The 25,797-nt window shown below is 43.3% G+C and overlaps 1 protein-coding gene across 2 annotated transcripts in view; it reads right to left on the bottom strand.

Moving 5' to 3' along the window:
* The window catches only part of LOC116982716 (skin secretory protein xP2-like), a 34,985-nt gene that overhangs the window by 1,521 nt on the left and 7,667 nt on the right, over nucleotides 1–25,797 (bottom strand). The window contains exons 5-16 of one of the 2 annotated variants that reach the window (XM_033036103.1): nucleotides 21,475–21,589; nucleotides 19,989–20,013; nucleotides 17,690–17,858; nucleotides 15,774–15,906; nucleotides 14,661–14,703; nucleotides 12,983–13,145; nucleotides 10,721–10,820; nucleotides 7,674–7,755; nucleotides 7,262–7,340; nucleotides 4,188–4,202; nucleotides 3,283–3,358; nucleotides 1,839–1,875 (exon numbers count right to left, since the gene is read on the bottom strand). In XM_033036103.1, coding sequence (XP_032891994.1) covers nucleotides 1,839–1,875; nucleotides 3,283–3,358; nucleotides 4,188–4,202; nucleotides 7,262–7,340; nucleotides 7,674–7,755; nucleotides 10,721–10,820; nucleotides 12,983–13,145; nucleotides 14,661–14,703; nucleotides 15,774–15,906; nucleotides 17,690–17,858; nucleotides 19,989–20,013; nucleotides 21,475–21,589 — 1,037 coding nt within the window. The remainder of the gene's footprint in view (nucleotides 1–1,838; nucleotides 1,876–3,282; nucleotides 3,359–4,187; nucleotides 4,203–7,261; nucleotides 7,341–7,673; nucleotides 7,756–10,720; nucleotides 10,821–12,982; nucleotides 13,146–14,660; nucleotides 14,704–15,773; nucleotides 15,907–17,689; nucleotides 17,859–19,988; nucleotides 20,014–21,474; nucleotides 21,590–25,797) is intronic. The other variant, XM_033036104.1, reaches the window with a different exon arrangement.

Genomic DNA, 25,797 nt, shown 5'->3' on the forward strand with positions numbered 1-25,797 from the left:
AACTAATGTATCAACATAAGTTAGGTTGAAGATCCTTTATCATGAACTGGTGTCACACAACCTCAACCCTCAAGTCAATGTGATTTTTCTCCTGCTCCCACATCAATCGTTTTCCAGCCTTCTTTGAATTAAAGGTTTTTTGGGGGGAAAAATCTATGATCTGCTTCGTTTTGTGATTGTTTGTCTCATAGGAACTGGGATGTGATTGGCATAAACATGTTTCATGGTAAAACATTGAATCTTCCAGCTGAAGAATCTTACATTTTACGTTAAAATTGAACTCAGACTCAGGGGTTGAATGGTACAACCACCTCAACACACTTCAAACAAGCAAAGGCTGGCAAACCTTAATTTGGTACCATCACATTAGGATGTGAAGGTATAAGAAAACAAATGTCTTCAATTTGCCTACTGTACATCCTTTAGAATCAACTTCATATTAGTTTGTTTAATTTTCCAGGTGTCAATTAGGTACAGAATAATTTCTGTATCGACGGCCCAAACCAATCAAAGAAAGGTTTCCGCTGTTGAGAATGAGTTCCAGTGAATGCAAGTTGAGATGTAAGTTTAGATGTTTGATTGTCATTGTCATTGGCATTCAGTGACATAACAAAAGTAATTGTGGTGTATGAGAAAATGAAAAAAATGAGAAAGTTAATAAGGTAGTTTTAATGTTAAAAAATATTAAGGCGAAACATGTCGTGAAAATTTAAGATATAGTTTCTTAATGAATATAACAAGGTTGTGGGGTTTTAATAAAGGACTTGAGTGACCTATGGGTGTCATGGTACACCAGTTCCTTAAAAGTAGGCATGCAGGTGCAGCAGGCAGTGAAGAAAGCGAATGGTATGTTAGCATTCATAGCAAAAGGATTTGAGTATAGGAGCAGGGAGATTCTACTGCAGTTGTACAGGGTCTTGGTGAGACCACACCTGGAGTATTGCATACAGTTTTGGTCTCCTAATCTGAGGAAAGACATTCTTGCCATAGAGGGAGTACAGAGAAGGTTCACCATGACTGATTCCTGGGATGTCAGGACTTTCATATGAAGAAAGACTGGATAGACTCGGCTTGTACTCCCTAGAATTTAGAAGATTGAGGGGGGATCTTATAGAAACTTACAAAATTCTTAAGGGGTTGGACAGTCTAGATGCAGGAAGATTGTTCCCGATGTTGGGGAAGTCCAGAACAAGGGGTCACAGTTTAAGGATAAGGGGGAAATCTTTTAGGACCGAGATGAGGAAAACATTTTTCACACAGAGAGTGGTGAATCTCTGGAATTCTCTGCCACAGAAGGTAGTTGAGGCCAGTTCATTGGCTATATTTAAGAGGGAGTTAGATGTGGCCCTTGTGGCTAAAGGGTTCAGGAGGTATGGAGAGAAGGCAGGTACAGGATACTGAGTTGGATGATCAGCCATGATCATATTGAATGGCGGTGCAGGCTCGAAGGGCCGAATGGCCTACTCCTGCACCTATTTTCTATGTTTCTATGTTTCTATGAGTTGAATCTTATAAAGGTTAGTTGGACCCAATCTTTACATATTTTATACCCTTTGTTGGAGGGTTGTTGACAATCTATTCAGAGGCCTAGTCCCTTCTTGAAGTGGCTCAATGCCTCCAATTTGATGCCATTATCTACATCTCATATATTCCTATTTCTTACCTCTCAAGGATCTGTTCTGTGCCCTGCCAGATGATCGAACCATAGCAATCTGCTGTCCATTGAGTCGATCCCCACTGCTCAGTCGCCAACTCTGAGCTTCTAGCACCAGTTTCCACTTGAGATTATTTGACCATTTATAAGTCAACCTAAAGTATTCTGTTCAAATGGTACTTACTTTCCTCTGCAGCACATGCAATAGTAGTCCCGGCATCCTAGGAAGCAGAGAAGAGAAACATGTATGTTAGAGAAGAGTTTCAGCATGAATTCTGTTATTTAGCCTGTGATGGTTTCTCTTCCACTGGGGCCAGTTTTTACCTCATGGGGGTTTGGGGTGAGCAGGAAGGGAGTTGATCTTGCTGACCACATGTTATACTTTCTGGACTAGACGTCACTAGTCAGCTACCAATTCAGAAAGAGAGTCAACGTCATGGTGATGCAGCGGTAGAGTTGCTGCCTTACAGCGCCAGAGACCCGGTTTCGATCCTAACTATGGGTGCAGTCTGTGTGTGTTTTCTCCGGGTGCTCTGGATCTATGGGGAAATCTGCTCCGCTTAGCTTATCATTCAACTTAGCTTCTAACATTTTTTCATTGTCAGTCAATCGTACACTTAAGGACTTAATCAGATTAATAGTCAAACACTATCCCACAGGCAAAAATTGGAGCTTTTTAAAAACTAAAAAAAACCTAGCAGCATATCATACAGGGATCGGAAATGTAACATCACTTAAAGGGACTGCATTGTGACAGATGACTTGCACACAGCATCTGCCAGGCTCAATGTCCAATGCACAGGATAGTGGGGATTTAAACAATAGTTATTCCAGAATTGTTTACAGAATTATTGTACAAATCACTGCAGTGATCTTTGCTCCCTTGATCATTCCACATCTTGCAATAGTTTGGGATTCCTCACAGCACAGAACATAAGGTGGCACAATACCACAACAAATAGTGATGCACAGTTCCTACAAATTGGATTTGATTTTGACTTATGTTGCTGTTGTCTGGAGTCCGCACATTCTCCCAGTGACCAGACAGTATGGCTTTCCTTTGATGCTCTAATTTCCTACAACTACCCAAAGACATACTGGTGACTGTAAACTGCCCAGAGTGTGAGCAAATGGCAGGGGGATAAGCAAGGATGTTGATAGAATATGAGGGGATAGTTAAAGGGAAATAATTGGAATTAATTCCAATAGGCTAAATGGCCTCTTATAATGTAGTAAGAAAATGTATAAGAAATTTGTCAGGTCAGATCACCACATGTTGGGTGATATTGTTCCCACATAGAGGAGACCTCAGTGTCTCTCCTCCATGCCACCTTCATACACTCTTATGCAGCAGACCTGCCATGGGGAGAGTTCAAGTATGACATCCTTCCCAGTTGTAAATATTCAAGCACGATTCCTTTTACAAACTGATGTAATGTATTTTTAATTGATTTTTATCCAATTTCATGGATTTTGGCAGGTATATCTGAGTGGGTGTTAATACTGTATACATCACAAATATAGTACGCCAAAGGACAGCGAGATCCAAAATCTAGCCACTTAAGTTTCATGGATTCTAACTCAGCATCCTGATATTTCCACACTCAACATTTCAATGTAGAACATACCTCGTTTGGTAACTGGGGTTTGGTGACCGGCTGTGGCACAACTTTCCCAAGGCCCTGCACTAGCCAACTGAAGACACTGAGGAACAGAATCATTAAACATATTAAAATACAAAGTTAAATATGTTAAAATATATATATTAAAAGTCAGATACTAAATCAGTATCAGCAGATTATTTCATTGTGGAGCAAATTTGAATCTCCCAAAGAACACTGCTCTCTAATTTCCTCTTTCCCCGTGTAAATCCCTCCCTCCAGCTCCAGTTACCCTCCTTTGCATCTCCCCACCATCCCGCAAGGTATATATGGGTCACCCCATCTTGCTTCTTCCTCTACCATAGGACCTCTTCATAATGGTCCCTAATACCAGATGAAGCAATAACATTCAAAACCAGTTGAAAGGACAAGAGGTAGGGGTTTTGTAGAAGGGCTGAGGTGAAAACACATTGTATCAATTTTTACTTATGTGCTGGTCCGAACACAAAAGAGTAACAGTTCTCTTGGTCTCAGAATTCCCAGCACAATATTCATATCCAAAATCAGAACCATGACAATGCAAATAGAACACACAGAGCCTGGAAAAATTGAGGAAAACTATCATGAACATGCAGCCATTGCTTATATCACATGACTTCATTATTTCAAAGAAAGACGGTGGAAGGTTGGTGTGTATGCCTGGGTTAATCCCACAGCCATGTTAAGTCAACAGCACAACCCTGGTCCAAAAGAACCTCATTAATCAAAAGGCTCAACTCTGGCAGACAGAGGGAAAAGATGAAGACTGCATATGACCATAATGCCATTTATTTGTGAGCTAACGCCATGCATGCATAATGTACTTTTCAGCACTGGCACATGTACGAGTAGCAAAATATGTAAACAGTGAATACAGCAAATGGAACACTTACCTTTTATTGTTCTCACTGATGCGAAAAAAAAGTAAAGAGAATAAGTCTTACGTTTATTTACTTAAATCTCTGCACCACCACAATAGCTGCAGTATATGATTGAATAAATGGGGTGGGGGCAGGTGCCACGTATCTTTGCATTTACATCATTTACAGATTCCGATCCGGTGTTAAACTAGCTTACCAGATAATGGATAAGATAAGTTCATAAGTTCATTAGTCGTAGGAGCAGAATTAGGACATTATGCCCAATGAGTATTCATTCAATCATATCTATTTTCCATTCTATCTTTCCCTCTCAACCCCATTCTTCTACCTTCCCCTCATAACCTTTGACATAACCTTTGATAGAAACACTAACGGGGCACTTGGATAAACATGACTTCATCGGACAGAACCAGCATGGTTTTGTGAAGGGGAAGTCCTGTTTAACGAATCTGCTCGAATTCTTTGAGGAAGTAACAACCCGGGTGGATAAAGGGGAACCGGTGGATGTGGTATACTTGGACTTCCAAAAGGCTTTTGACAAGGTGCCACATAAGAGACTATTGCTAAAAATAAAAAATTATGGGATTGGGGGTAATATATTAGCATGGGTAGAGGATTGGCTAACAAATAGGAAGCAGAGAGTGGGGATAAATGGTTCATACTCGGGATGGCAACCGGTAACTAGCGGGGTTCCGCAAGGGTCGGTGCTAGGACCCCAGTTGTTCACAATTTATATAAATGATTTGGAGGAGGGAACCAAGTGTAATATATCAAAATTTGCGGACGATACAAAAATGGGAGGAAAAGTAGGGGATGAGGAGGATAGGAAGAGTCTGCAAAAGGATATAGATAAGCTAGGTGAGTGGGCAACAACTTGGCAGATGAAATTTAATACTAATAAATGTGAAGTCATTCACTTTGGGAAAAAAAATGATAGGGCAAGTTATTTTCTAAATGAGGAGGAGCTGCGTTGTAATGCAACGCAAAGGGATCTAGGGGTATTAGTACATGAATCACTAAAAGTTAGTATGCAGGTGCAGCAAGCAATCAGGAAGGCCAATGGAGTTTTGGCCTTTATTGCTAGGGGGATTGAGTATAAAAACACGGAGGTCTTGCTGCAGCTGTACACAGTATTAGTGAGACCACATTTGGAATACTGTGTACAGTTCTGGGGTCCATACTTAAGAAAGGATGTACTAGCCCTGGAGGCAGTGCAGCGAAGGTTTACAAGATTAATTCCTGCAATGAGGGGATTGACATATGAGGAAAGGTTAAGTAGGCTGGAACTCTACTCTTTGGAGTTTAGAAGAATGAGAGGCGATCTCATTGAAACATATAAGATCGTGAGGGGCCTTGATCAGGTGGATGCACCGAGGATGTTCCCAATGATCGGGGAAACTAGAACTAGAGGACATAGTTGCAGAATAAGGGGGGGCTCTTTTAAAACTGAGATGAGGAAGAACTTCTTCACCCAGAGGGTGGTTAATTTATGGAATTCACTGCCCCAGGGAGCAGTGGAAGCAGAAACTTTAAATATATTTAAGACTAAAATAGATGGTTTTTTAGCTGCCAAGGGGATAAGGGGCTACGGGGAGAGGGCAGGGATATGGACCTAGGTATGGTTAGTATAGTAAGACCTGAGTGATCTCCTGGACAAGTGTCGATCGCCTGGATTGGGGTCGGAGAGGAATTTCCCGGATTTTTTTCCCGAATTGGACCTGGGTTTTTATCCGGTTTTTTGCCTCCCCCAGGAGATCACGAGGTTCTTGGGGTGGAGAGGGGTGATAGCGGTATAAAGGGGAGGGTAGTGTCTTGTGTTCTGTGTCTTGTGTCTACTGTTTGTGGGTAAGTGTGTCTGTTTAGTGTTCAGCCATGAGCGAGTGGCGGTGCGGGCTCGACGGACCTGGTGGTCTACTCTCGCACCTACTTTCTATGTTTCTATGTTTCTATCCTTACTAATCACAAACCTGTCAATCTGTGCTTTAAAGTTACCCCATGACTTAGCCTCCACAGCCGTCTGTGGCACTCAATTCAATTGATAATCATTCAATTTTGAAAATTGGGCAGGAAAACTCAGCAATTGGAGGGTGAGTTTATGCACCAGTGAAACAAATGTGCCAATGTGAAGATTCATAATGGGAAAATAAAATACGGCTTGATGCAGACAGAATCTGCAGGGTCAAGGCACTGCACATATTCCAACACATTGCAGGAGGTTACTTGCCCATTAATTTCATAGTAATTCCATCAGTCCCATCCCTCCACTTATTTCCCTGTAATCTATTCTTTATCACATGTCTTCAATTCTAAGTTCTCCTGCCACCCAAATACACTAGGGTCAATTTTTGAGCACTAAGTAACCTACCAACCTGCACGGTTTGAGCTGTGGAAGGAAGTTGCAGCATCTGGGGGAAAGCCACGCGGTCACATGGAGAACGTGCAAACTCTACACAAACCCAAGGACGGATTTGAACACAGTTAACTCAAGCTCTGCGGCAGTCAGTTTAACTGTTATGCCACTGTGCCATTACATCTTCCCTTGTGCAGATTTGGTCAAATGATCAGTGAAATCAAGTGAATGCTGTAACTGAAAGTACCCAAATTCATTTCTGGAGAGGTAAAATTCAACACAAAAATCATTGGTCGCCTTCAGTCCAGAAAAGAAAGTACTTTTTATATATGTGGTAGTTAAAGAAAGAACAGAACAGCATGTCTGGATTTCTCAAGTATGTTACGTACCTTTGGTCCAGGAAATGGAACAGACCTTTTTTTTTTTCATTGACTGAACTCACTCCTCCCACCCTAACCTGTCCCCATCCCTGTGCCTGTCTCCACATTATGTCTCCCTTTTGGACAGAGACTTTACTCCAGATGCAACTAAAAACTGGAGAGGGTCCACAGAATTTCTAATCCTGCCCTCAAACGTTTTGTGCCATTAAGATGTGGGAATCACCACATCAGAAAGGGAGACCACCTAATAAGCAAATAAACACTCCCCAGTGATTAGTGAGATCAACTTAACCATGCCTTTAGAAGCTGAGACAAAACTCTGTGAAGTTGCAAGAAAGCTGCTTGAACATTAATACCTGGTCATAGTAATTGCTTTGGACTTTGCTTGTTTCTCTTTGTTCATTGTAGGATCCAGGGTGCGTACTGCAGGGGCAACTGGGAAAAATATAGAAGAAATTGCTTGAATCGGTACCAGCGATGCAGTCATTACATAAAACATCCAATTCAGCATCTTATCATAACATGGCCCTAAAATCTAGATCCACGTTTGCACACCCGTGCAATTATATAAGATAGTGATAAACCTTTATTTAGCTACATCCTAACCTGAAATGAAGACTGATTTGAAGGAATAGTGATATTATTAAAAGGATGGGGTTAAATAATATTGTAATAAAAAGGTGGATTTGAGGGATTGCATCTGACTTTCTGAACTGTTAATAATTTTCAATGTTTGTTAATAAAATTGATGTCTGATCTATTTAATACCTTCTATGATGGTGACAGCGGCTGGCAGTTTCTCTTTAACCTCTGTCACCTTCGCACCTGGTTCCTTCTCTTCCACTGGAACCTATAAAGAAGACAGCACAAAACATGAAAGCATTCCAAGGAGATGACAGACACATGATTTGGTCCAACAGTAAGAATAAGAACAACCTCTTGAATTCTCTGTTGTTCCAGCAAACGTGGTGAATAAATACTCACCAAGTTGTACAACATTTGTGGAGAAGGAAACAGAATTGATTACTTCATTGAATTTAAGGAAAATTATAGAATCAAAGAGTGATACAGTGTGGAAACAGGCCCTTCGGCCCAACTTGCCCACACCGGCCAACATATCCCAGCTACACTTATCCCACCTGCCTGCTTTTGGTTCATATCCATCCAAACCTGTCCTAACCATGTACCTGTCTAATTGTTTCTTAAATGTTGGGATAGTCCCTGCCTCAACTACCTCCTCTGGCAACCACCACCCTTTGTGTGAAAAAGTTACCCCGCAGATTCCTAATAAATCTTTTCCCCTCCACAAACCTATGTCCGCATATCCTCGATTCACCTACTCTGGGCAAGAGAATCTGTGCATCTACCCAATCTATTCCTGTTATGATTTTATACACCTCAATAAGATCACCCCTCATCCTCCTGCACTCCAAGGAGTAGAGTCTCAGCTTCCTCCACCTCTCCCTATAGATTAGACCCTCTAGCCCTGGCAACATCCTGTAAATCTTCTCTGTACACTTTCCAGCTTGACAACATCTTTCCTATAACATGGTTGTATCACGTTATATTAATCAACCTGAATAGTGAACTTGTTGGGAAATAAGTTCATTTCTGCTTTTATGCTAATTGATAATCTTCTAGCCTGTGGGCAGTGAGCTCAACTTGTACTAAAACAGACTTCTGTGTACTGGTGGTTTTCAGAGGTGGAATTGGATGTGCATTGTTACAACATCAGGGTTTACAGGGTTTCCTTTATTGTCATTCAGACCGAAGTCTGAACGAAATTTCGTGCCTGCAGTCATACATACATACAATACAATAAAAAACAACAATAAACACATATTAACATCCACCACAGTGAGTCCACATAGCACCTTCTCACTGTGATGGAGGCAAAAGTCTTAGGGCTACAGTCTCTCCCCTCCTCTTCTCTCTCTGCGCTGAGGCGATACCCCACTGGGCGATGTAGCAAACAGTCCCGCGGCTCAAACACCGCGGCCCCGGGATGGTCGAAGCTGCCGTCCACCAGTCCTGCTGACACAGCCGCTGGCCCGCGGCCAAACCCCGGACTCAGGCCACCGCCGCCAGAACACCGTCCCAGCCGCTGGAGCATCGTTCCAGCACCGAGCCGGATCGCCCTCACGTGAGTGCCGTTACTGTCTCAGCCTCGCGCCAGGCCGCCGCTTCTCCCTCGGGCTGGGCCGCCCCGACCGGGCGCCGCTCCTCCCTCGGGCTGGGCCGCCCCGACCGGGCGCCGCTCCTCCCTCGGGCTGGGCCGCCCCGACCGGACGCCGCTCCTCCCTCGGGCTGGGCCGCCCCGACCGGGCGCCGCTCCTCCCTCGGGCTGGGCCGCCCCGACTGGGCGCCGCTCCTCCCTCGGGCTGGGAGCGCCGTACCTCCCCGAGCTCGGCCACTCCGACGGGAGCACCGTTCCTTCCTCGGGCCGGCCGTCCTCACGGGAGCGTCACAGCCCCTCACGGAAGCCCTGTTCCAGCCCCGAGCCGGGCCGTCCTCACGAGAGCGAGCCCAGTGCGAGTCCTGGCGGGCTCTGCCTCCTGAGCCTCGAGGTCGCCAGCTCCGCCATTAGGCCTCAGCGCAGACGGAGGCAGAGAAGGGGAATACGACAAAAAAGTCGCATTCCCCCGCAGGGAGAGACAGCAAGCCCCGTTTCAACCCCCCCCCCCCCCCCCCCAAAACACAAACTAAAAAAACAAAAACTGGACTAGCCAAAACGAAATAAACAACACAAAAAAAGCAAAAACAAACGGACTGCAGGTGAGCCGCTGCTGCCAGGGCAGCGCCGCCACTTCCGGACCACTTCCATCACCCCTTTAACAGAGGACAAATGTCCACAATTCTCTTTCCACAAATCTCATTATATATTTTCTCAGTAATTTCAGTACTTCCTGAATTTCAGCATCTGTTATTTTCCTGTTGGAAAAGTGGTGAGGAGCTGTTTTAATGGATATGGGCAAAACACCAACGTGATGGAGGAACCAAGCGGGTCATGCAGCATCTGTGGGGGGAAGGGATAGGCCATGTAAAAGCCAACATCTGGAAAGGCTTGCAACATATCAATATATCAACTGTGCTGAATCCAACTACATCTGTTAAGGTACAAAGTTAATCAGGGAAACCCTCAATACTGTTCTGTGAATCTCGGTCTGCATGTAATTTTCTCAGTCAGTGTTAGTATGATTCATAATACTGCTATTAACATTATTAATAGCAGTATAACGATTTGAAGCTCCACAAATTCATTTACATTTGTATCACATTTAGACCATAAAGTTATGATGAAATTCATTGAGGACCAGTCTCCGAATTACATTATGTACATAATGTTAAAGAGATTCATACTCAATTACCAAATGTTTATGTTATGGCAAAATGTGATGCAAGTGTGATAACATGCTGATTCCTTGCATAGTGTTTCTCGAAACGTGAAAAACTGTAAATCTGAAATGAAAACAGAAAAAACTGGAACTATTCAGCAAGTCACACAGCAACATTGGAGAGACAGAAGTATCATTTTAACTGAGTAGCATTTTTTATTTTGTTGAGCTCAAACTTCCACCAATAATGTACGTAATTACACTTTTGAGAAGTTGACAAGGTCCATTGGTAGACACAAAAGCAGGTTACTGCAGCTTTCAATACACTTTCTGTTTCTTCAGAAGCACTGGAAACAGTCCAAATGAAAGACAATGTTACACACACAGAAAATGAAATCCTACAAAAAACACTGGAATAATCAAACAATTATTTGTTACTAAGTTCGAAGTCACGGGACCAATGTTAAGCAAGAGTCTGACCTTGTTTTCTGGGGCAGTTAATTCAGTTTCCACTCTGGCTGATTCAGATGCAGGCTGTGGAACAACTTTCTCCAGACTCTGTTTCAGCCATTCAAGCACACTGCAAATAGTTTGGTTAAAATTGTTATGAGATAAAATAGTGTGAAGTGATTTTTACCAATTAAAATCATTGTGAGGTAAAATAACATAAAGGAATTGTCCCCTTAAGATTACTTTGTGGCCTAATGGAGTTTTTTTGCAAAGATTCGGATGAAATAGTAAATCTCAACCAACAACCTATATGCAAATTCATACGTGTTCTAAATACTACATCAAATCCAACATCTCAATCATCACCAGGAATACCACTTCCTACCTTCCCAGTATTCCACTTTCTCTCCTACCTTTGGCTCACAGCTGAAATTTTCATTCACATATTTCCAGACTCCATCTTCTTCAAAAATGTTATTTTGCCACATTCTGAAAACCAGCCACACAAACTCCAGCTAATTCAGAAATCTACTGCTGATTTCTATCTTCACTCAGGTTCCATCACTAATCCACTCTCCCAGTCCTTCAACATCTCGATTTCAAAGCCCTTCTCTTCATCTAGAGATCTCCTAATGGTCTTGTTCTGCCACATCCTCTGCTCTTTTACGTTTCTTCTACTGTTCCACCCATTATTATTGGATCCGTTGGCTGCCCATCTTCTTGGGATTTTTTTACTGGAATTCTCCTGAATTTTCCAAATCCACCACCCACAATTTTGGGCAACACTTCCAACTTTGCTGTCTCTGCCCCTCTGTTAAAGTTGTTTTTGAGCCTTGTCACAGAATAGATACAAATAGGAGATTAAGGAATAAACTCCAGAGTGATAGCACCTCATACATTTGCAAGCACTTGACTGAAAATAAATGTATTTGAAAATGTTGTCACTATTATTTCAGTAGGAAAGTTAACCGACCAATATTAATACATCAAAATTCCATAAAGTGCAATGAAATCAAGAATCAACTGATCTTTTTTGGAGGTATTGGTTCAGGGATAAATATTGGCTTGGCAGAATTTCATGGACATCTTTGAACAATGAAAGTGGGATTGTTTGCAAGCACCGGAACTAACATTTTGGGCAATGATCTAATTTCACACATTCCATCCCTAAATCAATGCTGGACTTGCTCATGGTGCGTTGAAATGTTAGCCAAGATCATGTGTTGAGATCAAGTACTCTCATTGACATTTAAGAATATATTTATGGAGTGTGTATGCATGTGTGTTGATTATTAAGGTAGAGTGATCCCTATTCATGAGTGTAACTGAAACGTTGAAAATTAAGCGAGAGATTTGGAGAAAGATCATCAATGTCTGAGTTCTTCGGGTGCATCCCTGCTTTCAGATTTATCTTTTTTTTAAGGAGGGAAACATAGAAACATAGAAAATAGGTGCAGGAGTAGACCATTCGGCCCTTCGAGCCTGCACCACCATTCAATATGATCATGGCTGATCATCCAACTCAGTATCCTGTACCTGTCTTCTCTCCATACCTCCTGAAAGCTTTAACCACAAGGGCCACATCTAACTCCCTCTTAAATATAGCCAATGAACTGGCCTCAACTACCTTCTGTGGCAGAGAATTCCAGAGATTAACCACTCTCTGTGTGAAAAATGTTTTTCTCATCTCGGTCCTAAAAGATTTCCCCCTTATCCTTAAACTGTGACCCCTTGTTCTGGACTTCCCCAACTTTGGGAACAATCTTCCTGCATCTAGCCTGTCCAACCCCTTAAGAATTTTGTACGTTTCTATAAGATCCCCCCTCAACCTTCTAAATTCTAGCGAGTACAAGCCGAGTCTATCCAGTCTTTCTTCATATGAAAGTTCTGACATCCCAGGAAACAGTCTGGTGAACCTTCTCTGTACTCCCTCTATGGCAAGAATGTCTTTCCTCAGAAAGTTTGTGAAATTCGTATATGTATGGCTGCAGCTAAAACCACAGTGATGGCACTGGTTATTAGGATTGTAAAGCATGATGGTTCATTTATTGAGGGTGGAGAGAAAGGGGTGCGGGGGGGGTGGGGGGGTGGGGGGGTGTTGGGGGGGGGGGGGTGGGGGGTGGGGATTTACAGGTTTACAGGCTACAGCTGTCCTTACATTTTACTGGGAGCAGTTCAGTGGTGTGGTGCCTTTTCAGTATGAATGGTTTACAAACTGAACCATATAAAAGTAGACCCTTTAAATTAATTTAACAAAGCACAGATTCACCAATCATGTGCGTAATATGTTACCTGTTGCCACTGGAAGATGAGTGAAGCACTTCATCAGTTGAGACTGTAGGATGAATATTTGCTGGAGGTTCTGCCTGCTGGCTGCACTCTTTAGAAGTTGCAGGTACCACAACTTCCGCCTTCACTTCAGGTTCTTGCGGAGGTTTAATTTCTGACTGAGATTCTGACAATACAGAGAAAGGACCGATGGACCTAATTCAGTTCAAACTTTTGAAATAGTACAACATGGTGTTTACAGGAAAGAAGTAGACAAATCAACCCAGAGTGTTCCTGCCATTGCTTCTGCTCCAAGTGAGCAAGTGAAGGAAAAATCTTCACCACCGAGGCATTCTGTCAACAAATGGCTGAAATGTTGCTGGAGGCTTTTCCTTAACTGCTAATGTTGGTAATGCCAAGCTGTGTCTGAGTACCATCAATTTCCTCTCAAGCCGCTGAATAAGTTAGCACAAGGTGATAATTATGTGACAGTCATTAACTCAGGATGCATTTCCATCATCCACCTGATCCATTTCTCCCAATCTCTAGCTCTCTTAGCATAACCCCACACTGTCTTTTCATTCTTTGGTCAGCTATCCTTTTCAACATTAATAAGCAATGTGAAGAGATGTAGGAAAGATCGTGAAGAATTTATTGGTATCAAGCAACCTTGCTTGTCCATTTTATTTGATTCTGGGATAATAATCGCCAATTACCAGTAGTCTCAAGTAAAGGGCTGGCTATTCAGGATAGAGATGGGAAAATATTCTATGGAAACAAGATTAAGTCTACTGTTCACGTAGAAAATTAAACACTGTGTTTAACGCAATACATAGTGATCACTCTGTCAGTAATACAATAATACTGTGTAATTTCTGAGTCTTTGCTAAATAAACTCCTGCAACTATTAGCAGACGTTTCTTCACCCAGAGAGTAGTGAACCTTTGGAATTCTGATGAGGGTAAAGGAAATTGATCATTGAGATATTAAAGGTCTCAAGGGATATAAAGTAAATAAGGGAAAATGGCACTGAGGTAAAAGATCAGCTATGATCATAGTTTAATTTCATTAGTGTTTAGAGGAGCTCATAGAAACTATAAATTTCGAACAGGACAGACTGACTAGACGATATACCCAATGGCTGCGGAGTTCAGAATCATGGGGATTACAGCATCAAGAAATGGGACATGGCATTTAAAAGTGACATCAAGAGACAATTCTTCCGCGACAGGTTGGTGCACCTATCGAAATATCTACCACAGAAGAAATAAGTCATTTAATACACTCAAAAAGGAGATTGTAGATTTCTTAATGCTAAAGGATCGTGGGATTTAGAAGAAAAACAGGAACAGAATACTGAAGTGAATGATCATCCACAATCATATTGAATGGTGGAGAGGGCCCAAACATCAAAAAGCCTATCCATGCCCCATTTTGTTTGAGCTCCATCCATGCTGGCCTATGTATCAATCTCATGAAAGGAAAGTTGGAATAATAAACTATGGAACCACAGCAGTCAAACAGGATTAGGCCCGCTGTTAGTGTAGAAAATTAAATACTGTTTGTATAATGTAATGCATAGCAATCACCCTGTCAGTGATCCAATAATCCGTGCAATTTCTGTGCCTTTGCTGAATAAACTCCTGTAACTATGAGCAACAATAACATGTTAACAACAATCTACTAATTTCCATTAACTCACTTGTTTCAATTGGCAGTTCTTGTTTCTGTGGATTTGCAGGATCCTGGATCAAAAAATGAAATATTTAACTCACAACTATAAAAACATACCGACATATTCTCATGATACATACAGAATATGATTATAGTTATTTTCAGAAATGAAGCTGGTGGCGGCATTGCTGAGAGTTCAACTGACACATATAATCCTTCTGATACTTTATTAAAATGGGAAAGACGTAGGAATGGAAATATTATTGTGCGAAACAACTGTGCCATGCCAAAGTTATTTTAGCTCAGAACTGATCAATTGTATGTGCTTAGCAGACTTGGGGAAATTACAGTAGCTCCACCCACTGTTAACTGGCTGCACTTAATTAACCCTTAAAGTAGGTTAACAGCAAAATGAATCAAAAGGTAGACGATGGGCATGTGTGAGAGATAAATTGCAGAGACACAAGGGAATAAGGGAGAATGAATTGTAGGTAATGGGATTGCTTCCCTGAGAGCTGAGATTAGCTGAATGACCTTTTTCAGTGTTGTCATAGATATAAGTGAAAGAGTAAGGTTTTTCTTTTCGTTTCTTTTAGTACTGAGAAAGTAGTAAATCTGTGTTTGGAGCTATTGATTATAAGGTTGGAGTAACCCCAAACTATTCTTGATGTTTGCTACTTCCAATGCTTGAAAGGGGGAAGAATTTAGGTTCCCTGTTTTACTTCCACAGTGTCCTTCATGGAAATGGTTTATTACAGTGCCTACATTGTAACATGTGGAAACAAAGCATTGCAGACGTTGGTAAATACACAAAAGGACACAGTGTTGGAATAACTCAGCAGGTCAGGCAGCATTTCAGGAGAACATGGATCTGTGATGCTTTGGGTCAAGACCCTTCTTCCGACTATCTGAAGAAGAGTCTTGACCCAAAATGTCACTGTTCCATGTTCTCCAGAAATGCTGCCTGGTCCGTTGAGTTACTCCAGCACTTGGTGACTTACAGTATTATATGCATCACTATACTTTGTTACAGCAGTAAGCTTCACACAGCAGCAAGCTTCACACAGCAGCGGCATTTGCTCTCAATACCTGGCTTCAGTCAGCCCTCTCTCTCACACACAGCCCACCACATAATACACACCTTTTTTGTCACTTTTGATGCCGTGGTCACCTCCGCAGGATCAGCTGATTTAGGTTTATCTTCAGGTTGTGGCAATACCCCATTGAATCCTTGCACAAACCAGCTGAGCACTCCACCTCCCGAGTCCCTGTCCCTGCAAAAAAAAAATTCAAACCACCATTCTTACACTCCACTGCCTCTTCTCTGCAGGTAGTATCATCAAAGGGCAAGATAGCTGCATGCACTGACAGCAGAATAAGGCTGGGATCAAAAGGATCAAATGCAGACAGAAGAGAAGAACACAGTGGGACATCTGCAGGTGTTTACAACAGCAGGAAAGAGTGCAACAAGAAGACAGCACAAGAGGAAATACAGAGAAATGGTGCAATCAAGGCAGCAATGATGAAGGTAGAACAGACAAGGAGAACAGAAGAGGAGGGAAAATAATTGAAAACAAATTGATAATTGCAGTTTTATAACATAAAAAACAGAATTTTGACATTATGAATGCTTCATGTTGCTGTCCTTATTTTTATAGCTGTCCCTATTCCTTTAGAGTGTTGCAAGACTGTATGTAGCCATTGATGATGCAGTCTTATTGTAAAGATGTCTTTGGCTTTGGAAATATGACAAAAAAATTACAAATGTCAAAACGTTCCAAGTCAAAGGGGATTAAAGTATCGTACATTTGTATCTTCATTGGGAAATTGTTATCAGTGCATAAAAAATGGATGGACTATTTTCTTCACAAACTGTGTTCCATATACGATTAGCAAAATACTACCTGATTTTGTTGGAAACAAGAACCACCAAAATATACTTGAGTTCAGGTTTACCAAATGGTAAAAAATATAGATCATGACTATTGGGATTGTGGATGACTCAACTGAGGTGATAGAATATTATAAGGATTTGAAAGGGTAGGGTCAGAGAAATAATTCCCTCTGTGAATTCCACAGAGACATGGTCCATTCAGGAACTAAATCAAAAGACAGTGTTTCACACAGAAGGCTGAGGAAATCTGAAACTCAGTCTTCTGAAGGTTTGTACTTGGTGGATCAAATAAAAATTCTATGACTCAGGTTGATAGGTTTTTATTAGCTAAGGGAATCGTGCAGCAGGGATCTGAGTGAATGAATGGGGTTGAATGAGTTGACTGAATTGTGGAACAGACTTGAAGGTTTAATGACCCACTCCTGTTCCAACACGATGCAAAAGATTAGACTTCTTCCTAATGATTATGGTACACGTACCTACTTATCATGGCACACGAGAGACCAGATAGCTCATTATATCCATGCCAATTCACAACAAATCAATTCCCTCTCTCCTTATTATCCCTTAGCAAATTATTTATTCTTACTCACAAATCCCCATCACCAATTAAACTCCCAATATCTTTTGTTGATGCGGGAGGAAATTGGAGAGACTGGTGAAAAACCAGAGGAAGAGCATGCAATCTTCACACAGGAAGCACCTGTGGTCATAATCAAAACCTGAGTCGCTGGAGCTGTGAGGTAGTGGTGCTAACTGCGGCCTACGGTGCTGCACACTGATTCATTTTTACCTCCTCACCCAGGGAACCCTTTACAGTGGCAAACTCTTGACTTCTTGTGCATCACATTCTTGTACCCAAGACAAAGTGCATTACTATCCCAGCAGTACTGGATCCAAGAACCACAGTACTGAATCGAGTTTCACTGTACCTTAATTGGTACACGTGGCAATAAACAGACCTTTGAAACAGATTGTCAGGCAGCATTTCACAGAAATACCATTGTCTACCATGCAGCAATGTAATGGTAAGTTTGGTTCCCTGATAACTTGTAACACTGATCATGATTACTGAGCTATTGAGCTTTAATGAGCAAAGAACATCATTCCTCTCACTTTGAGTAGCTAAAAAGCAATTTCTTTTAACAAGAAGGCGAGCTTACTGTTGATGCTGGTTAGATGGAGCTTCACCAACACATGGTTGACTTGATGATTGCGTCTCTGGAGCTGGAGCAGGAGCACTCACTGGAACTGGAGCTGGTGCTTTCTCTGGAACTGGAGCCGGAACCGGAGCTGGTGCTGAAGCTGCAGCTGGTGGAGGTGCCTTAGACTCTGTCAATAGAAATAAGCCTTCTAAATAATTCTTGGCGCTGAGTTGGAAAAGGGGGAAACCATCAGCCAGTATTCCAATTTCTGATTGCTAATCAGCGACTCCAAGTTGAAAATATATATTTGCGTATCTGTTGGTGTTAGCAGGATTAAGTTCTGCCCACACAGTGAAATAGTTTATCAATCTATGAGCAGTCAAGACAGCTTTTGAAAGGTAGGCACTGAAAGGCAACCACTGTCACCACAGAGCCTGATGTCTTAAACAGGTCAGGAGAAAGCTAAGGAGGGAAGACAAAAGGACAAGCAAACTGTTCATTCTAATGTTTCTACTGTTCAAAATTTAAGATTTGTAGACAGAAGTTCAAATTGCCAAAAGCTGAGATAAAGGCAGAAAACCTTTCCTCTGAGGAAAGGTACCGCACAGATCATGAATCTGGGCTGTGAGATTGATTTTTATGTTGCACACAACTCCCTTCTTGAGAGGGTTCACAATAATAAATCGAGAAGTGGAAATTTTCATTTTCAATGTCATGAATATTCTCAGAAATTCAAAAAATAATGTTAAATTAGGATGGCAAAAGGTGTGTTAGGTTTTAGTGCACATGTTCTGAGTAGAGATGTTTTGCTTATATATATGCGATGAGAGAGAGAGAGAGCAAGGGCTATCAGAAGTTAGAGAAGTCAATGTTCATACTGCTGGGGAGTTTACATCCCAGCAGTATGAACATTCACTTCTCTTTCGATAGCCCTTGCTTTCTCTCTCCATCCCCTCCCCCTTCCCAGTGCTCCCACCAGTCTTACTTTCTATCTTTGTCCCTCCCCTGACATCAGTCTGAAGAAGGGTCTCGACCCGAAACGTCGCCAATTCCATCTCTCCATAGACGTTGCCTCACCCGCTGAGTTACTCCAGCATTTTGTGTCTACATTTAATCATAATCATATTGGGCGGTTGTGTGGAGACAAGACACTGAATGGTTGATTTCTGACTCTGTTTACATCGGCGTGATATTTGACTCAGCACTGAAATTTGACAAACAAGTCAATGCCGTGGTAAAAGCTAGCTTCTTTCAGCTTCGGACGATAGCTAAAATAAAACAATTCCTCCACTTTGATGACCTCGAAAAGATCATCCACACATTTATCTCCTTCCGCCTAGATTACTGCAACTCTCTTTACACTGGCATCTTCCCTGTCCCGCCTGCAACTGGTCCAAAACGTGCAGCGAGACTCCTGACGGGCACCCGAAAAAGGGACCACATCACCCCGATCCTGGCCTCTCTCCACTGGCTCCCTGTGTGGTTCCGTATACATTTCAATGCCCTCCTCTATGTCTACAAAGCCCTCAATGGGCTTGCCCCCTCCTACATTAAAAGTCTTCTCACCCACCACTCCACCTCCAGGTCCCTCAGATCGGCCGACTTGGGGCTGCTGAATATCCAGCGGTCTAGGCATAAGCTTAGGGGCGACCTCACCTTTGCGGTTGCAGCTCCTAGACTGTGGAACAGCATCCCCTTTCCCATCAGAACTGCCCCCTCCATCGACTCCTTTAAGTCAAGACTAAAAACTTATCTATACTCCCAAGCCTTTCCTGACGTCCACTGAGCGAGGGCTATATGTATGTCGTTTGTTTGTTTATACTATTCTTATAACAAATGTAAAGCACTTTGGCCAAATGAGAGTTGTTTTTTAAATGTGCTATATAAATAAATGTGACTTGACTGTTATATTTTATACCATGGGAATTTGTTAGTCTTTCGGTATACTGGACAGAGGAATCCAACCCTAGAGGGAGGTGGAGGCTCAGTTGTTGAGGATATTCAAAGCTGAGAGGCTTTTGGGCATAGAATCGAAGGATGTGAGGACAAAGCTGGAAAGAGACCAAAACACAGTATTTGTTGTGGTCTAACTGAATGGGAGCACAGCATATGACTTCCCAAGGAACAGTTAGCATTAATGTAACACAGCAGCTTAATTAAAGAACATATGATTTATCACCTTGTGAACTTTAAACCAATCACAATCAGAAATCATGTTCTGTCACTACTACATTTATTTAGGTTTCTGAGAGCGAAGTCTGAGTAGATCAAACGCCAACCACTAACCTAATTATCCTAATTATAAACGAATATTTACCTTTGATTGGTTCTTTTTCCTTATTCTGTTTGATGGAATCCATATATATATATATATATATTGATGGAGAGTAAAAAAGTAAAAAAGAGACAAATGTTGGTGATTCAAGAATGCACAAACAGGTTAGAATATGGAAAAAGAAAAGACTGGGTAGGAACAGAATTCTGAAATAATATAACTCACTTCTCACTTATTAACACACTCACTACAGTCTGAAGAAGGGTCCTGACCCTAAACATTGCCTATCCATGTTCTCCAGAGATGCTGCCTGACGTGCTGAAGGGCCTGTCCCACTTAGGCAACTGCCAGGGACTAGTTTTAATGGAATTCACCTACGACACCTGGCGACAACCTACGACACTGTAAACATTTTCTGAATAACATTCACTCCTTTATCATGCAGAATTTAGCAATCTGGAGAATTGGTAATTTCAAAATTATCATTGACGTCTTTAATGTGTAGTATTTCAATTTACAATATACTATTCACTTTCTTCAGGGAAGCACAGTGGCTCTGGTTTCCTCCAACATCCCAAAGATGTGTAGGTTGGTGGGTTAAATGGCCACTGTAAATTGCCACCAGTATGTTGGTGAGGGTTAGAATCTGTGTGGAGATAATGAGAATGTGGGGAAAATAAAATGTATGATTGATGTAGATGGGTGATTGATGGTCAGCAAGGACCTGGTGGGCCAAAGAGTCAAACAGCACAGAAACAGGCCTTAACTTTCTTTATTTTGCACTCCAGTATCCCACTTCCCTCCTCCATCATGTAAAATTCCAATGTCCCATCTATCCGCCCAATTGTAAAGTATTCTAGTACAATATTCTCACTATAATTAAAGACAATTCTAATATAATATTCCCTTCTCTTTTGCATACATCTCCATATTGATAACAATTCTAATGTAAAAAATTAAATTAAATTTTTGAACACCATCTATGGAGGAGTATATTGTACAGAACCCAGTGTATCACCGTCCACAAACTTCACACATACTGTATAGTGTCTCCAACATAATAAATTGTCTTATGGTTCTTCACACGATCATAAACAAACAAAATAATGCATCAAAATGTTATTGCAGGTGACCGCTGCTTGGTTATAAAGATAGGTTTTGAGGAGTGCAGTGACCTAAAGGAAAAGGTAGATACACAGAGAAGAGGAAGTTAGGGGAAGGAATTCCAGAGTTTGGAGTTGGGGCAGCTAAAGGCATGCCATCAATGAAAGAATCGGTTAAAAACAGGGTATACAAAATCTTAAAGGATCGTAGGGCTGATGGTATTACATTACAGAGACTGGCAACACTTTAGCAGATAAAATGAAAGTTTTAACATTGAGACATTGCTATTTCAGTGAGCAAAGGGGTGATCTGTAGATAGGATGGTACATGTTGGTATGGGACAAGCTTAAAATGCTCACATAACCGAATGCATTATAAATGTACAAACCTTTATCATGGTAATTGTTTAATTGGAGACATTTACCTCTGCATTCTTCTCAGAATCAGATGCACCTTTAGGAAGTCTTGAGTTATCAATATGCAGTGGGATAAATCTGCTCGCATTTTGTGCAATCCAGAACAAGACTCCGCCCCCAGAACTGCAACAAATATTAAAGAGGAATTACATCTGCTAAACCTGCAGTCAGAACAATGAAGAAGTGGACAAGCGAGGGCATTGAAAACCTACAGTCCTGCTTTGACTGCTCTGATTGGAATGTGTTCAGGGAAGCAACCACAAGCCTCAATGAATATACAGACACGGTGATATATATCAGCTTTTGTGAGGACAGTTGCATTCCCACTGGGACCTGGATCAGGTTCAACAATGACAAGCCCTGGTTTACAGCAGAATTCAGACAGCTCCGCCAATCTAAAGATGAGGTCCACAGGAGCGGGGATGCAGACCCCTCTACAGGCAGGCCAAGTACAAGCTGAGAAGAGGAATCAGAGCTGCCAAGGAAAGGTACTCTGAGAAGTTGAGGAGCAGGTTCTCAGCTAATGACTCATCTTCAGTGTGGAAGGGCTTTCAAGAAATCACCAGCTACAAGAGGAAACCCCCCACCCCCCGCTCCTGGGACAATCGTCAGTTGACCAACGACCTGAACGAGTTCTACTGCAAGTTCGATAGACAGAAACATAACCCCCGGTACCCCCTCCTCCACCCACTCCTCCCCAATCACCACTTCACACCTACGTGCAGCCTGACTCCAGTCTGTAAAGAATGGTGGTGGCCCGTCGGTAACAACGATGGCTGATTGTGCAGTCTCAATTCTGGTGAGTTCTGACATGGCTCACGAGTCCAATTCATGAGCCGCACACTAGAGGGCGGTAGAGAGCAGATGAAGGCCATCGCTGGCGGGTACTGGGCGGCAGCCTACCTCCTCTCCCCGGCTTTGGTAAGTCGCTCTAGGCGGCGCTCCTTGAAGCTGCCGGCTGCTGTTCGCACTGCTGTGCGCCAACGCGTTCTGTCGCTGGCGCAGGCTTCCAGTTGCTTTGGCGCATGACCACAATTATGGAGATGGTCCTTGAAGCAATCTTGATGCAAAGAATGGACCCTTGCCATCCCACCCCTCCCCAATCACCACTTCACACCCACTTACAGTCTGACTCCAGTCTGCAAAGACTGGGCCCTCGTCCACTACCCACCCCCTCCTTGCTGCCCAACATCAGTCTGGCCACTTCTCCATCACTAATAATGGAAATTGAGGAGGTGGAGAAGTTATTCAGGAGATAGAAAAGCAGGAAATCTCCAGGACCGACAATGTTTCCCCCTCTACCCTCAAGCTCTGTGCTGAACAAATGGCACCAGCAGACATTTTCAACCAGTCCCTGCAAACCCTGCCTACTTCAAAGTCTCCACTATTGTTCCTGTACCCAAAAAGTCAAGGATTACGGTCTTAACGACTACAGGCCTGTCGCACTGACCTCTGTAATCATGAAGACCCTTGAAAGTCTTGTGCTGGCCCATCCAAAAAATATCACAAGCCCCCTGCAGTTGCATACCAGGCCAATAGATCAGTGGATGACGCAGTCAACCTAGGCCTGCACGTCATCCTCCAGCACCTAGACCGCCAGGGGACCTATGCAAGGATTTTGTTTGTGGATTTTGGGTCTGCATTCAACCATTGTGCCAGAGCTACTACACTCCAAACTCTTCCAGATGACTGTGCCTGAACCCCTCTGTCAGTGGATCGCCAACTTCCTGACAGACAGGAAGCAGCATGTGAGGCTGGGAAAGCACATCTCGGACCCGCTGACCCTCAGCATAGGAGCACCACAAGGCTGCGTACTCTCCCCTGTCCTCTACTCTCTCTACACCAACGACTGCACCTCCACAGACTCTTCTGTCAAGCTTCTCACGTTTGAGGATGACACAACCCAAATTGGACTGATCCAGGATGGGGAGGAATCTGCCTACAGACAGAAAGTGACACAGCTGGCATCCTGGTGCCATCACAACAACCTGGAGCTCAATGCTCTTAAGACAGTGGAATTGATAGTAGACTTTAGGAGAGCTCCCCCTCCCCTCCCCTCCCCTCCCCCCACTCACCATCAACAACACCACAATCACATCTGTGGAGTCGGAGATGCAGCTTTTCTCCGGGCTGCACTTTCGACCCGTCCTCGCAGCCTACCAGCGGGCCTGGAGCGGCATTTCCTGAGGGGACTGCCCAGAGCCTCGGCATCGGCATCGGCAGCGGCGGAATCGGCGGCGGCTGCGGAGCTGCGGGTCCGAGGAGCGAGGGGACCGCCCGGAGCCTCAGCATCGATGGCACCGGCATCGGCGGCGGCGGCACCGGCATCGGCGGCGGCGGAGCTGCGGGTGTGAGGACGGCGGTGCAGCGCTGGAGCGCCATTGCGGGGCGGGCGGTGCCTTGCCTGAGTCGCTGCGCTGGAACTCCGGTGAGCTGGGACCGGCGTTAAAAACATCGCGGAGCTGCGGGCGGCGGCGCTGAACTTTACATCGGGAGCCTGGGATCTCGCGACGAGATCGCCAGTTGAGCTCCATTCGGCGCGGCCTTGTCGGCTCCGGAAGCCACGGTCTCGAGTAAGGAGGCGGCTGTTCCAGGGTTCCCATGCCGCTGAGAGGACTCTCCCGACGCCGGAACATCATCACCCGGCGAGGACGGCCTGGAACATCGGGCCTCCGTAGAGGCAACTGTGGAGGCCTCAATAGGCCCGACTATGGGTGGACATTGGGGATGGGACTGGACTTTGTGCCTTCCCCCATAATGGGAACCATTGTGGGGGGATGTTTTTATGTTAAAGCTATTTATTATTGTTATGTTTGTATTCTTTCTTATGTGCTGCATTGGCAAAAGGAATTTCACTACATCTAGGTGTATGTGACAATAAATCAACCTTTGAACCTTTGAAGTTCCTTGGAACCATCATCTCCAGGGACCTTAAATGGGAGGCCACCATCGACTCCACAGTCAAAAAGGCCCAACAGAGAATGTACTTCCTGCGGCAGCTCAGAAAACACATTCTGCCACAGGCAATGATGGTCCAGTTTTATACTACCATCATAGAGTCTGTCCTCACCTTCTCCATCATGGTCCGATTTGGCTCAGCCACCAAGCACGACATCCGGAGGCTGCAGAACATCGTTCGATCAGCCAAGAAGATTGTTGCTGCAACCATCCCCCCATCGACGAACTGTACACTGCAAGATCCAGGAAGTGAGTGGGTAAGATCATCTCTGACCCCTCTCACCCTGGCCACAAACTCTTCGCTCTGCAGAGTGACTGTCAAAGTCTCCACAGCCAGACATAAAAACAGCTTTTTTCCACGAGCAGTAGTTCTACTCAATAACCAAATGTCTGTAGCCTCCTTTTGTTCTGGTATTTTATTTCATTCTTCACATGTTTAAATTATAATGTTTTATTCTTAATTGTTTACTGTATATCGTGTTGTTACTTGCGAGCAAAGCACAAAGGCAAATTCCTTGTATGTACACATACTTGGCTAATAAAATTTATTCAAGTCAATGACAACAGTCAGAGATGGTCTTACCTTCCACTACCTGCAACCTCCGGCAACCACCTGCAACCTCCGGCAACCACCTGCAACCTCCAGCAACCACCTTCAACTAGCATCGCAACCGGCTTCGACTAAAAAATTACTGATATTTAAAACGGAAACCTGAATTTCCATTCAGGTTTCCTAATTGGGACAGGGGCATAAGGGTAAAAAGACTCTAATGGGACTCGATATAGGGTGAAATTGAACCAGGAGGTAAAATTGGCATGTAGTGAAGGTAATGCTACGGTTGTTATGGGAGATTTCAACATGCAGGTAGTCTGGAAAAAGCAGGTTGGTACTGGACCCCATGAAAGGGAGTTTGTCGAGTGCCTCCGTGATGGATTCTTGTATTGGAGCCTACCAGGGAGAAGGCAATTCTGGATTTAGTGTTATGTAATGAACCGGATTTGATAAAGGAACTTGAGGTGAAGGAGCCATTAGGAGGTAGTGACCATAATATGGTCAAGTTTAATCTAGATGGGGCTCTTAAAGATAGCAGAGTCAGGGGATATGGGAAGAAGGCAGGAACGGGGTACCGATTGGGGATGATCAGCCATGATCACATTAAATGGCGGTGCTGGCTCGAAGGGCCGAATGGCCTACTCCTGCACCTATTGTCTATGGGGAGGCGGAGGGGGAGACGGAGGGGGAGAGGGAGAGGGAGAGATAGAGATAGCCACATGAATCCTACAGAATGAGAGATGGGATTTTGTCACTGGTTTTAATTGTAACTATTCTAAAGAATGTGGTCAAATACCTGAACAGGATCACTGTACAGAAT

The sequence above is a fragment of the Amblyraja radiata genome, chromosome 17, assembly GCF_010909765.2.
Source record: "Amblyraja radiata isolate CabotCenter1 chromosome 17, sAmbRad1.1.pri, whole genome shotgun sequence".
Taxonomy (NCBI): domain Eukaryota; kingdom Metazoa; phylum Chordata; class Chondrichthyes; order Rajiformes; family Rajidae; genus Amblyraja; species Amblyraja radiata.